Raw genomic sequence first — 14,876 nt, forward strand, 5'->3', positions numbered from 1 at the left:
TTCACCTGGTGACAATATCGAATAGTCGATAGTTTCAATGTTAGAATCGCTGAGCTCTGTCTGAGTCAGTCCAGTTCTGTCCAGCTGAAGCTTAGTTGCATTAGTGAGTGAGGCTCTGCGCGATGTCTGAGACAACTTACCACTTCAATGAAGAAGGCCGTAAGGAGGGAAAAAAGTGCATACGGGACTTGCCAGAAGTTGCCGGGGCACTCATCGTGTTAGCTATCTTCCTGTTTCTTGTTGTACACGGTAAGGGATGTTGTTTTATTTGGGATAATAGCTTTTCGATCATTAAGATATGCTAGTTGCTGTTGTTCTAGGATTGCCATGTAGCCGGTTTTCTGTTGTTGTTGCTGCTTTTCAAAAACGTGTCAGTGTATTGAAAAGGGATTGAAGCAGTAAATTGTCCCAAATTTAGAAACATTGAAGGAATAATCTTAAAAGTAACTCTAAAAATGTCAAGTTTTTTATTTGTATACTAATGATTAATAATCACAACTGCAGTAATAAGATATGTTGTTTATTAAAACACATATACTTTATTGTAGTAATTAGACTTGTGACAAAAAAGATTTTATATAAATGTATGCAATTAGTTCTCTGTTGAAGGAATACAATCTCAACCTTCCGTTCTAAAAGCAGGAATGTGTCTCTGCTTAGCTCAACCAAAATGTGACAACCCTGTGCTATTAATTTTCTGTGCTATATACCGATTGGATCAAGTAACTTATCTATGATTATTTTAAGTAAGTTAACATGTTTCATATGTTGGTTTACTGTATTTCGGAGCTGATCAACTGAACAAATACGTTAAGTCGAAACATGTCCATCCGTGTTATCCTGGTTAAAAATCCGTTTACTAACACGTATAACATGTATATTATGTATAATATGTTTTATTATACATTTGATCTTAAGTACGTCATAAACAGTGGTTTTTGACAGTCATGTCATTATCGTCAAAATGGACTGGGATTAAGAACATAAATATGCCATTGATAGTAAACACAAAATAATTTCTGAACTTCGATACTTGAAGCTTATAGTATTTTCCTTTTGATAAAACAAGTTTTATAGGGTAAACCATCTTACATTCAGAATGTGTTTTTATTCAATATACTTTCTGGGCTTGTGTACGGATGAATATTTCTTGGTTTGCGTCACACTAGTTATCAGGATAGTGTGTCCGTTTGGAGTTTCGTCGAAGACTCGTAGGTAATCAGTTGCTGAATCAGCTGCAGCTGTGGTTTTGCAAAAAAACTGCACTTTTACATCAGCAAGTAACCATTATAACGACTATTTTGACTCAGAGGAAAACAAACGTAATATCTACCCAACTTGTCGTGTAGGCTGGAATATTTTTTTTAAATAGGGAATCTTAATTATTTGTTTAAATACTACGGTGGAGTATTGGATACTGAAGTATACATCGCATATAACTGTATGTGTAGACTATCTGTCACCAATCTTTTATAATAAACAAAACATAGTTGTGTGAACTAGTCAAAGAATGGGCTCCTGTCCAAAGTTATATGATCTACCTTATTTTTCGTTGCTGACATAGTTTGTGGGACATGAAATTTGATGACTATACCTGACAATAAGTCGTTTCATCAGTTTGACTTGGTAAAAAGGTTCGTGAATTTGATGTAAGTTATCAATTTAGATCAGCAGAATCTTTTGGCGGCTTACATTACATACGATGATCATCATTCAAAAACTGGCATTAACTAAAAAATGGGGATGTAATATGTAGCTGTATCAATAATCAAAGATTCTTCACTACAATCTTAAATCTCAGTATTCAATCATCATGTGATTGAAGGGGTATTTCCTATCGCTCATGCTGGTTCGTGAACCCGAATATAGTTATATATCTTCGATATTTCATGATGAATTTAAATTTGTTCTATATGTAATCCATTTTGTGTTAATTTATCAATTTTGTGAGTTGAAGGGTTAATTTAAAAATAAAAAGCTGCTCAAAGTTTGTTCTGGTATCACAATACATGCACAGTACCACCTGCTTGAACCTCAATAGAAAAACAATCATGAAATAATAAATATATACAATGTGTAAATTATGTCTTGAAATAAATCTGTATTTTTTAAACCGAAATAGATAAAAAAAATATTCTGTTTGTGTCGTTGATTGTTAACAAAGGTTCCGTAATTGTTCACATCAAAAATATTTTTTAACCCCCCTGACAGGGTAGGAAGTAGGGGGTAACTTAATTTTTTTCATAAGACAACCCTATTGGAAGACCCCTCATTGTGAAGGGCAAAGGAAACACAATAACGCAAACCAGAGGTGGATTCTCACCCCTATCCAAAATGGCAGGTATTTTAAAATTTGATTAATTGTATGTGAAAAATCATCAATCCCACAAATATGTAAACAGATCATTATATTTAAAGCCGAATATACGTTTGACAAGCCCTTCAAAATTAAGGTTCACTCAATGTGGGTTGCTATTTGAAAAAAATAAGACACCCCGTACCCCCTACCAGGGCCTAAGATCTCTAGCCCTGACCCCTACCCTGTTAGTGGGGTCAAACAATTTTTGTGTGTAAAAAATTGTAGAACCTTTGTTAAGAATCAATGCTACAAACATAATATTTTTATCTTTTTCTGTTTTAAAAACTCAATGATACGAATTTTTGCAAAGATTTCAATAACCTTTTTACCGTGCCAAATTTACAATATTCATTGCATGAGCCTAGTCAACCTACTACGACTAACTAACGTGTCAACAATGAAAACTTAAATCAAATCCTATTAAGACTATATGTCAGCGGGAAATGATCGGATTTGAAATACGACTATTCAATTCGGGTCACGAATCAACCTATCAATTTTATATTACACTTTTAAGAAAAGAACATACATAGATCAACCATCCCTTTTAGGAAATATAAATGTAGCTTGTATTTTATAGTAATTTCATCTATGTAATTCCTCTGAACATTAAAGTTCCGTTATTATCTCATTAAGGTAATAGTATTGATATCTTGACAGAACTAAACCTCCCAATCCTATGATAAAGTTTTTGACAAAATTGAGAGAAATTGGACTTAGTTGAATGGAGCCACCGACAGAGTGTGCTGCTGTCAATTGCTGATATCTGTCAAAATGACAACATTTTAACCAAGCCATACTGGTAGGGTAATTTGTAAAATCTAATATCACAACTAACTATCACAGTATCAGAAATGGGGAGAGAAATACAATTTTTGCATCGCAAGCTGCGAGAGACTCGTTCGGTCCATGTAGATAACATGTCACTTCCGTCTATGAATGTCAATGGTAGGCCTAATAGAGGTATAAATAACGGTCTTCTTGAGTGTTAGTATAATACCACATGAATTAGGTTTGCAGTATATTATATACTTTAAAAATAAACTGCGAAAGCATTAAGTTGTTTTGTCAATGTCTTCACTTCAGAAAATATACGAGTAGTTAAACACACACCCAGGGTTCAGTTCCATTGCAGGAGGAAGCAAATTGAAAATTCAAGAAATCTTATCAGCTGCCAATTTTGACTCGTTTTGGTCCGTTTGAATTTAGGTTTGCAGTATTGTATTTACTAATAAAGATTCTTCCTTTCATTAAAACAATACAAATAATGTCGAAAAACATGGGTGTAAAATTCAGGTTTGCAAATTAAAGGTCTTTCGTAGTAGAATACATTGCCGCAAATTGTAGTTAAAAAAACAACTGAGTAAAAAATGGCAGACGTTTAAAGATTCAAAATGGCAGATTCAGGAAATCTTTGAACGGCTGCCATTTTTACTCATTAGTCCATACACAAAAATTTCCATACACCATATTTGTCCATATTTGTAGGTACCTAATCATTCTCTTAATATGTTTACCCATTTCACGATATAAAAATTAACCAACAGGATTTCAGAAATTTCAGGAATAGTGGAGCGCGACAGGGACAGAAACCACACGGACAACATCAACAGTAGCACCTATTATAATGAGCCGTAAGTATCAGCCTTATTTTAACTGCACAAAACCATTTGCAAATTTTCAAAAATCATTTTTTTTTACTAAACAAAAAACGTTACTTGTCGCATATCACAGTAAAGCTAATTTCATAACGAGTAAGAAAATTCTACCGGAGAAGGGCTAAATGCATTGGTATAGGAAACACAGAGTATTAAAAGATTATAGAAAAAAAAACTGCCGCAATTTTGAAACGGAAAAAGATAATTAACTTCTGTTTCGCCAAAATGTGTGTCTATTAAATACCTTTAAAATGATGTACTTACTTTCCGTGTCCGGAAATCAGACTTTGCTTTTCCAAAAATTAGCTACCGATTTGTTTTTGTCATTCGCTTGTAAGAGATCATCTAATATGCAAGACTGGTCTAGGCGTGGACAGAGCAGCAGATGGCCAGGATCCTGGAGGATTCAGGAGTGGTAAGTCTCCAGGTATTTAACCCCACATTGTCTCGAGTCGGAACTCTGTCTGCCAACAAGTCAACCGGATCGACGACGCATGGGGGCAGGCGATCAACAATGTCCCTCACAGAATCGCAGAAAAAGTTGTTAAAGTCGTCCGGGCTGGCAAAAACAACCTCACGTTTGGGTGCTGTACGGTGAATATTCATAAGGTCCCAGGCAGCCTTGCACCTGTTTGGGGCCTCCTCAATACACTTGGCATTATAAGCTTTCTTAGCTAGCTCCACCCTTCCCTTGTACTGTTTCTTTAAGAGCCAAGTACATCCTCCAGGTTGCGACCTCATTGTCTTCCCTAAACCTTTCCCTCCTTAAGATCCTTGAGTTCAGGCGAATACCAGTCTCCATATTTCACCTTGGGCTTTGGACCTCTTGTTGACAGTACATTTTCCCATCGTACACTTGATAAAGAGTCCCTAAAAAGTCTAGGGTGTGGGGATTTGAGATGCCTAGCCTTATTCTACAAAAATACGATAAGTGCCAAGAGGGCAAAGATTGACTCACCTCACTGTTCAGTTGACTGACGGACATTACCAAGGCTGCGTGATCATTTCCACCAGGGTCCACAACTTTGGTCGCTCTCTCATCCACAGTAAAGTTGGTGGCGATGTTGTCGAGACAGGATGGTCCTCTCGTAGGTTCAGTGCAGGTTGTATAAAGACCAAAGGATTTTAGTAGCCCAATGACAGTCTTTGCTCTAGGTTCATCTCCTAGAAAGTTGACATTGAAATCACCAGCAACGATGAGTTTCGTTTTAAGATTTCGTGTAAGGAAAGACAAACATCCCTTCAAGTAATCTAAAAAAATTGTTGAAGTTGCCGCTCGGTGAGTGGTACAGAGATACAACTACAGTATTTAAACACATAATATTTACCACTACTACTTCAAAATCAATTTCCACACAGAAGGAGGATAAATCAATCTCCTCAATAATCAGGGTCTCCCTCGCATAAATGGCCACCCCACCGCACCTTGAGTTAGCTCTACAAAAGATTTTAGCAAGCCTAAGGTCTGATAGCCTCCTATAGAAATCAACCTCGTCCGCTACAAGAAAGTGGTCAGATAAACACAACACGTCAATCATTTCTTCTTCGATAAGGATAGACAGTAGGGCTTGCTTTGATCTGATACTCTGTGCATTCCATGCCCTAAAAAAGGGTTTGACTGCTTGGGTAGGCCTACAGATTTTAATGTAAAATTTCGAATCAGTGCACCAGATGGCCAAAAAACAGGGCTCAGAACGTGATTTAACTGGTCAGAATGTAGGCCTATTTTAAAGGACCTATATGAGCTGTATTTGGTTTTGAGTTCATAACAATCAGCATCCGCTACACCTTGCCCACGCAAAAAGCTTAACACACTATCAGCATTTTCTTCCAATGAGATTCTAGACAAGAAGAGCCATGATTTGTTCGAGTTTGCCGTTAGTTTAGTTGACAGAGAGGTCTTAAGCCCTGAACTATCACTAGGCCTATTCCCTATTATTACCTTCTCAAACTCAGTGGATTTACTTACATTTGTACTCACATTTCTTTCAGATAGTTTTACAGCTGAGGGTATTCCTTTAAGCTTGTCCGCAAAAGATACAGTATTAGACACAGTGCTATTTAATATTGCATTATCTTCACTTTGACGATCACTCAATTGCCCGAACACGGAAGGTTGTCGATCATTTAGGTTATCCGTCAAGCAGACTTCATCATTTTCGACAAACAGGTATGGCAGTAATATTTGCAGAGACCGGGAGAACTGAAATTCCCTCCGACTTCTTCATCTCACCGTTTCCATCTCCCTCAACTTGCCTGTTCGCAGGGTCTCTGGCCACCTTTTTCGGTGTAAAGACGTCTGTACGCGAGGCCGACTCACCCTAGTCACACTTTTAGTGGGGGCGGTTGGTATCTTAGCACTGGCACTAGATCTAGTAGCAGACGAAATTTTCGAAACTTCCGCTTGCTTGGATAGAGTCACATGGTTTTTTTGTGTTCAACGGAGTATGATTCAGTGCAATTTGTTCCTTTGCTCCAGATTTACAGCCTATTTTATTGAGTATGGTGGAGTTTTGCAAGGAAAGACTCTCAACAGCTATCAAAATTTGGTTTAGCAAACTTTGTCAACGATTATTATCAGAGATACTGGAATTTGCGTTACTCACAGCATTTTTCGTGTTAGTTTGACAACCTCCACAAAACCACTTGATTTTCTCGCCTAGCTTTACAATCATGTCATATTCTCTTGCTAAAATCTTCACGCACTTTATGTGATACCAAATCTCACAAACACCATCACAACAAAGAGTTTTGTCAGTTTCTTTAACATTATGATTGCAGGTTCCACAAAAGACGTCTTTCCCGGTAGCCATCTTTCCCGCTAAAGTAGTTTTTATTGTCTTAGTAAAAATAAAAAAACTATACAAAAGTCAACAAATATTATTTACTAAGAATTTTCTTTTGAATATTGTATAAATTTATTATTCGCCCTGGTTTACCGGTTTGGAGGCGTGAGAGAAAGGCCCCTCCCCATTACTCCAATGGATATTTCAAACAAACCCGTATTCTACCTGTCAGACCCCCGGATCAGTTTGGGTGTCCTAGAACTACCCTCTGACCACATATCAGTTGTGATGCAGCCATTGGTCTCGAGGTTCCGAGTTCGATCCCCGCGAATCACCGCCGTATTGTGTGATAGTGCCGCAAAATTCTGGGCCCTTGCGAAAAGTACTGTTTAAACCACTTTCGGGCCAGAGTATTCCTCCTTAAGTAAACCATTTTAATATCTAATTTATAATAGTAAAAATGGCAAACTTTATCCCGGTTCAAAAAAAATCACTTAAAGCCCCACAATAGCTACGCCTACACATACACTATGTTTTAAAGTAGTATTTTTACAAAAATAGGTAAAAATCACTTATCTCAGCACTGAAGTAGCATTGCAACTGCCGACACATCTTACTACTTACTTACAATTTGTCGGCAGATTGTTTTCAAATAATCTTATTGGATATTATTATACGTATTTTTCTTAAAAATACAAACTAAGACTTAAAAATATACTACATAACGTTAACTGTTTCACTATTGCAAAACATTCTATGAATAGTAGTTGCGATGTGAAAGAATAAAATTTAAAACTATCTGTAGGTACTTTTGCAGACCATTCTAATACACATGAGGCCACATTAAATTTAGCTTTTTTTTAGTTGCATCTATATTTATTGACTGGATAGATACAAATTTTACAACGTGATTTATCTGTAATAATGCATATGTTAATTTCAGGCTGTTCATCGTTGGGTACTCCTGCAAAAACGGATGCAATTGGTCCACACCTTATATCCAGTTTGGCTCCTACGACTCGAGAAAGTTGAGCCCTACCAATACCAGCTCAACTTTTGTGAATGTCGATGGAAGTCTCGGCCCTAAAGACTATCCTCGTCTAGGATCTTTAGATTTTGATTATGAAGATTATGAAGAAGATCGCATTATGACGGAAAGTGAGAATGATAACGTGATTGATACGACTGACAACTCTTCTAGTTTAAATGCGACTTCTGCAGAAAATGCCAACGAGAATGTACTCCGCCCTGTGGATATCATTGGACCCACTAACAAAAACGTAACAGCGAGTCATACCATCCCTGAAAATCAGAACGATTCCACCTTCATATTAAAAGACGAAAGTGACAAAACCATCGAGAGCTTTGACAAGGACACTCTCTAAATGTCCCTTCGAGAAATCTGCCTCTGCTAAAGTACCGTATTCAACATTCACCAAATGTTTTGCTTAGTAGTGTGGTATGTAGCTTATTAGTTTAGTATATAGCTTAGTAAAAACTCTATAACATAGTAGTGTAGTAAAGCAAACTTAGTAGAGGCAGTTCTATTAAATACTAAATAAACTTAGAATAAAAAGGGTTTAATAATAGTAGTCAACCCTACTGAAAGATTGATCGAGAATTTCAAAATAATTATTATTATATAAATTTTGTGATTAGGCTGCGTCTTTTCCTTTTAATGTAGCTTACAGTACTAGTAATATAAGAAATTAAAAAAGTATTTTACGGCAATGAACAGTTTTTTATCAATTTTTAATCATTAATAATCGTATTTTCCAGAGGGGTGTGTATGTACCATATGTATTGTGTAATTTTAAATAGTTTCCAGTGTTTAAATGCTATTCAGTGTTACATTTTATCTTTTTGGTTTACTCCTCGTAAAGTGTCTGGTATAAAAATATTATCAATTATTTAGTAGTTTGTCGTCGTGGAAATAAGAAGAAGGCTCATAAAGGTATTCAAATTATCTTAACATTTATTAGTAACCAGGAGGCTATAACAAGAACACGAAATCAGAGTATTTAAAAAAGTAGTTTTTTGCACGCAATTTTATTCATACAAAATTATAAAAGGCCCTTCTTGTTGATACGTTTACCCAAAAACTAATGAATAGTGGGAGATTTACATTGCAACCCAAGTCAATGCCAAATACAGCGATATGTTTATTTAATTTTGTTTACGTTTTAATTTTTTTATAAATATAAAATTTGTTAAAATTAGGGTAAATCTCTTAAAAACTGAACTACTACTACAAAATTCATTTTGTTAAATAGTTTTTATGATCATGCAGTTTCCAAGTTTTTTTCGGCGACATTACCAAACTTATTTGGCCGTTTACACTCTTAACTTAAACATTTTTTACTATTATAGATTCGACACAAAACCGAATCAGTTTAAATAGATTCCGGTCCATCAAATACAATGTCTAAGCTTTTGAGGACCTCCATTTAAACGATTTAAAAAACGAAAAACAATATTCTGAATATAGCATGCACAAAGTATGCAACAAGAACAGTATCGGTTTTACGTTGACAAGTAATCCTTTTGGACGCATAAACCAATACTTTGACGAGTAAAGCACATCATTAATTTCGGACAATTTTGAATAAAAAATACAGCTAACATAGGTCTAGACGATTCTCTGAATTTTTGGAACTGTCTTTAACCAATCTACAAGCGTAAATTAATCACTTTACATTTAAATCTATGAACAAACTCGCAAAATACAGTGTTAAGGAAAATCCCCAATTTGCCAAAGTCCTCTACAAATGAAAGTAATTACAATCCAAGGATTACGAGTGACATGGGTTTGAGTAATAATTAGCCAACAGATTAAATATTAATAATCAACACGTTTGATCAACATAGCTCCTGGTTGCTTCGTTTGGGTTTCTTGTTGTATTGACAAGATCACAAGATAGGCAAAACTTACTTTATATTACTTTAGGATACGTTTTCTGTTAAATTTTAAATGTTTGAGAGTCAAAACTGCAGTGAATTTATTATGTTATGTAAAAATACCTTTGACACCTTCTTTATAAATACATATAACATTGTTGGCGAAATTCAATAGACGTTAATTAAAAACTGTACTGGAAGATGTAAAATTCTGTTAGACATGTTGTGTTATTGTACTTCTTTCTGTTATTTTGATTAGTTTGCTTTATGTAGTGTATTTAAAAAATTTAAAAAAGTAAAAAAAAAATAAAATAAGAAAATGTAATAAAAAATATAAAATGAAAAAATGTAATAAAAATGTAAATAAAAATTATAAAAAGTAGTAAGGGTTTTTAATGCATCCCTACATTTACAATTATAATTTAAATTAATTTAGAATAATGAGAATATTCAGCAATTAGCTATAATACACATTAGTTATTGACCAAGAACAGTCAATTCGTAAAATCAACAATACTACTAACAAAAAGACTGGGATATTCCAAGGCCAGTTGGAGTTAAATGAAGTTTTTGCCATGTGAAAAAGACAATCCTAAGGGTTGGGTTGATGAGAAAACACATTCTTTTTTATTATGTATACACTAACCTAATAAAAAAATTTAAAACTAAAAAAAAAGAAAAAAATAGAAAATGTAATAAAAATTATAAAATAAGAAAATGTAATAAAAATAAATTTGAAAATTAGAAAATGTAATAAAAAAATCTAATAAAATTACAAAAAATCTCATTTGCTTTCAATTTATTCCAATATGTACACATATATTCACATAAATTAAAAACAAAGATAATATTCTGTAATTGACTAAAATAAAAATTAGTTATTGACCAAGAACAGTAATTTCATCAAATCAACAACACAATTAAATCAAGGCTGGGATATTCCAAGGTCAGTTGGGATTACTGTAAAATCATCTTTTTTTGTGATGTGATACAAATTATACACTCTATGGTTAGGTACTATAACAAGATTTACAGCTAAGATTTGGAAATTTGAATACGTAGAACCACAAATATTTTTAGAAGAAAATGTTCCTTATAATCATTTATTTTATGATAGTGTGGGGCTTGTAAATATTAGCATCCCCCTCATTCTTGGAAGGGCTAATACCCCAACTCTAACTTCACTAGCCTGATATGGTTAAGTGTAGTAATTTATGATATGTTCAAATGGTCAGACCATTAAACTAACTCAACTCTATGTTACTCGGATGTAAAGAATAAATCTTCCAAAATGTTGTGATACATCTAAACTTACACCCCAAACAACTATCTGAAGTGTAGGTTTGTCAGAAAAAAATGTTAGGAGTTGTTTTTTGTGCAACTAGTAAGCGAAGCAACACTATTTCAAAGAAGGGAAAATGTTATCGTAAATTTGAAATATTTTTACTTTACAATTTGCACACACAATATATATTATATTGCGTCTTGTGTTGTTATAAAAATGTAAGGGTTAATTGATTTCCTCAAAAACACATAATTAAATATGACTGACCACTTTATACAGACAGTAACTATGATCAGTGTACACAAAGCTATGTTCGTTGTCAACATTAACTCATATTATGTTACAACGACAAAATCTTACTTGAGTAGTAAAACATTAGTTTAACACAACAGTGTCCAAACAATTAATCGAAAACTGTTTTATCCTCAAACAACATTTTTCTATATATTTACTACTGGATCAGAATTGATATAATTTATATACGGGGAATGGTACCCCAATCAATTTTACCCGCAACCAATGCGGATTAATAATTAAAATAAACTTAAGATGGATAAATATTGTTTATTCAATCAACAATCAGAGTGAAGATAGTAAAATTTTGTAAAATCACCTGTTTTGCGAACTAATTTAAATGGGTAAAAGTCACATTTTAAGACAACTTTAGCCACACTAATATATTACCACTAATATTACCACATTAATACATATAATAGCACTGGCCACTAAATATTTGGATATTTTGCGAAGATATTTTGCTCTTTACCATTATTCCCAGGAGGACTTATCCATATCGGCCTTCTAATCTTTGCTATGGACAAAACTAGGCACTTTGAAAGCTCTTCAGTCCGAAGTCTGGTAGCAACGAGTGCTTCAAGATTTGATCTCTGACGCCAGCGACATCGAAGAATTGAAGAAATATAACAAGTAGGAGACAAGAATGATCTCATCCATACAGTACAGACTTTGAGGGCCCAAATCCTTAAAATCTGGAAAAGGTACAGTAGGGAGTATACGTCACCATTAAGATTAGTAACAACCAAATATCAGCACTATTATCCTCGTATTTTGAAAATATACTTTTTAAGAAAACATCTTTAAGCATGGAAATTAGAACAGACATCGGAATGGATCCTAAAATAAATAAATTGCGATACTTACTAAATATAAAATAATAATCAAAATATTTGAATTTGTTGACAGTTTCATTGTGTGTCCAGTGACTATTCGTTAATGTGTATGATCGGTACTAATCTCTATTCTAATATCCAAGTATAGTTAAAAAAAACTAAATAAATTTGTCTACCGATGGGTTTTTTTACCATTTTAGGACCACAATTAAATTACCGATAGGAAGTATGGGTTGGATCTAGTGCACTAATTGTATCCCATGAAGTAAAAATCATATTTTGAATTGCATAATAATGTTTGTATGGTGTGGGTTACTGAATTGTTCGTTGTTCTTCAGCCATAGATACAATACATAAATATGAAATTAACGATGAAAATGTTTTACAAACACTAATATTTTGACCATTAGTTTGAAATATAGTATTAACCCTGTGCGATTATACTCTATATGAGAATATTTTAATTTATTATCAAGTCATAACTTGTTTATATGTGTACATTGTACCATTTAACCTAATGTTATATGATAACTAAAATCATAAATATACAGACATAGGGCGAATCGCGTAAAGTGGTATCCTGATTGATTTAAGTCAAACTGTTGGTCTTACAATCATCAAATAAGATTTTCCCTCTAAACCAACCCCAAGGAATAAAGTAAAAATACTTAAAATGTTTGTTGAATACATGATATACTTAAGCCAGGGGTTCACTAGTTCAAATCTCACATCAGTTTAACACTACTTGATCATTCCTACTTTCTTCTGTATATTGATTTTAGATTGTACTTTAAAAGGTAATTTTACAACAATATTGAGATAAATGTTTTAAGGAAACAGTTTCATAGTTAAAACTTAAAAATGTTATGTATATTATGTCAAACTTCATATGATTTTAAAGGTATCGCAATTCCTAAAAACCTTCAGATTCAAACCTTATCCGTATATCTTATATGTTCAGATTTATCACCTAAAACATGTTTTTCCTACATAAAACGCATTGTAAAATACAAATAGTAAAATAAAATAATCAAGCAAAATACGAAATAATACAATACACAATTAATTAAAATGTTTGATTGATACTAACTGTAGTACAGTGATTAACTAATAACTCAAATCTTGCAGAATACACTGGCCTAGTTACCAACAATTCGTTTTATTTACCAAGATACCAATAACAGTTTGTCATTTGTCCATAAAGAGCTTCAAAGAACTTGCAAGGGAGGCCTGAAGTAGAGGGCTCCAAAAAGACATAGGTAGAAAGGAGGTAAATTATTTTTCACAGATCATGTTTAGCTAGTTTTTCTTTTTCAACATTCATACTTATTTTCTTCTCATGTATTTTCAAGTCAATGTCGTATTTAAATCTTCAACAATGAACCATCCAACAATCCAACCAAATTTTCTCATTAGAAAGCTTCGTTATTCGGTTATAAAGCTTTTGTACTATTTACTATAGAAAGTTTACTCTCAAGTTAAGTTAAGCAATTTTAATCTTTAAAATCTCATACAGACGTAGAACCGGGCATTTTAATCCCATGTTTATCTTAATTTTGAATTGATTTGACCTAAGAAACGAATACACAGAATCTTTCCAGGGATTTTGTATACACCTTGTATATATCAAGACAATTGTTGTAATGTTTTATTGCAGTGGTTTATTTTGTGTCTCAGACATTAAGTTTACAGAGTAGTCCTGCAGCCACGCAAGGATTTAGTCCAGAAAACAGCTGTTTTCCACCAGCTTAATCAAATGGGGGTTTTATTACGTAATACTGTACTGTGATGAGTTTTTACCGGACACCATCCAGATGATTATATTTGGCAATGAGTAGTTAAACAAAATGATAACCTCTTTTAGAAGTTTTGAGTTGTGATTGTTCGTCCCTTAGTCGGTGGGAATAAGGATTTTTATTGTGGCTAACAGGCAACCCATGGACTCAGGACTACCATGAGTCTACTTGGGTAATGATTTATTTACTTATCTTGTTATTAATTCCTTCTGTGGTTGCCTGGGCTGGTTATTTTGACACCTGTTTAACCTGAGAGCATATATTGATTGTTAGTTACACATTTATGTTAAGAGTATTTTTAGTGTTTCTTTGTAGGTATGTTTAAGTTAGTTAGTGTTCCATGTCAAAGAAGGATATAAATCTAAAGGATGGTTTTAGCATGATTAAGGGCAAGGGTGCAAATTCTTCTCGGTCAGGAGTCTGTCAGGCCTGACCCAACCCGAAAAGGAGGGGAGACCACGGAAAGAAGAACCTTCGGCCACAGGGGATATGTTTTGTGCATATAGACATAGATATAACATAGACTCAGTGTATGTTGTTGAATAGTCTCTTATAAATTTCATTTTCCTTTCCCTCATATGTTCCTTTTGATAGTGGCCAGGAAACTTGAAAATTCTTTGTAAACATTGCAGTCTAGCCCTGATAGAATTGTCCTAATTTTTTCTTCATCGCTGTTGCTGTTAATTCCATTGATTTGTTTAAAACATTTGTTTCTAGCATATCATACTGTGGACACTCTAATATTACATGTTGTATTGTCTCAACAGATCCTGATGTGCATTTCATGCATAGAGGGGAGAAATATAATTTCAATCTATGAAGTGTTTCATTTAAGGTTGTATGTCCAATTCTAAGTCTTATAATGTTGTTAATGTCAGCTCTTGTCATCTTAATGCGATTGAACCATGTGTGTACAAGACTATTTTCTTGTATACTCCTATACCATCTAGCTTTAGTCGATGAG

At 33.8% G+C, this 14,876-nt stretch overlaps 1 protein-coding gene across 1 annotated transcript; it reads left to right on the top strand.

Moving 5' to 3' along the window:
• Positions 1-122: 122 nt before the first annotated feature.
• Positions 123-8,219, top strand: LOC128998862 (uncharacterized). Its single transcript, XM_054425219.1, has 3 exons — positions 123-249; positions 3,924-3,993; positions 7,747-8,219. Exons 1-3 carry the CDS (start codon positions 123-125, stop codon positions 8,186-8,188), a joined length of 639 nt encoding a protein of 212 aa, XP_054281194.1. The 3' UTR covers positions 8,189-8,219.
• The last annotated feature ends 6,657 nt before the right edge of the window (positions 8,220-14,876 follow it).

This window comes from Macrosteles quadrilineatus, unplaced genomic scaffold, assembly GCF_028750875.1.
Source record: "Macrosteles quadrilineatus isolate MER2022 unplaced genomic scaffold, UCM_ALF_1.0 Scaffold_7__1_contigs__length_78375512, whole genome shotgun sequence".
Classification (NCBI taxonomy): domain Eukaryota; kingdom Metazoa; phylum Arthropoda; class Insecta; order Hemiptera; family Cicadellidae; genus Macrosteles; species Macrosteles quadrilineatus.

Bases quoted from the DNA above. Each gene is read 5' to 3' on its own strand.
- LOC128998862 (XM_054425219.1), top strand. From the start codon at position 123: ATGTCTGAGACAACTTACCACTTCAATGAAGAAGGCCGTAAGGAGGGA. The intron at 250-3,923 runs GTAAGGGATGTT...CAGAAATTTCAG, and splicing joins CCTGTTTCTTGTTGTACACG to GAATAGTGGAGCGCGACAGG. The intron at 3,994-7,746 runs GTAAGTATCAGC...TGTTAATTTCAG, and splicing joins AGCACCTATTATAATGAGCC to GCTGTTCATCGTTGGGTACT.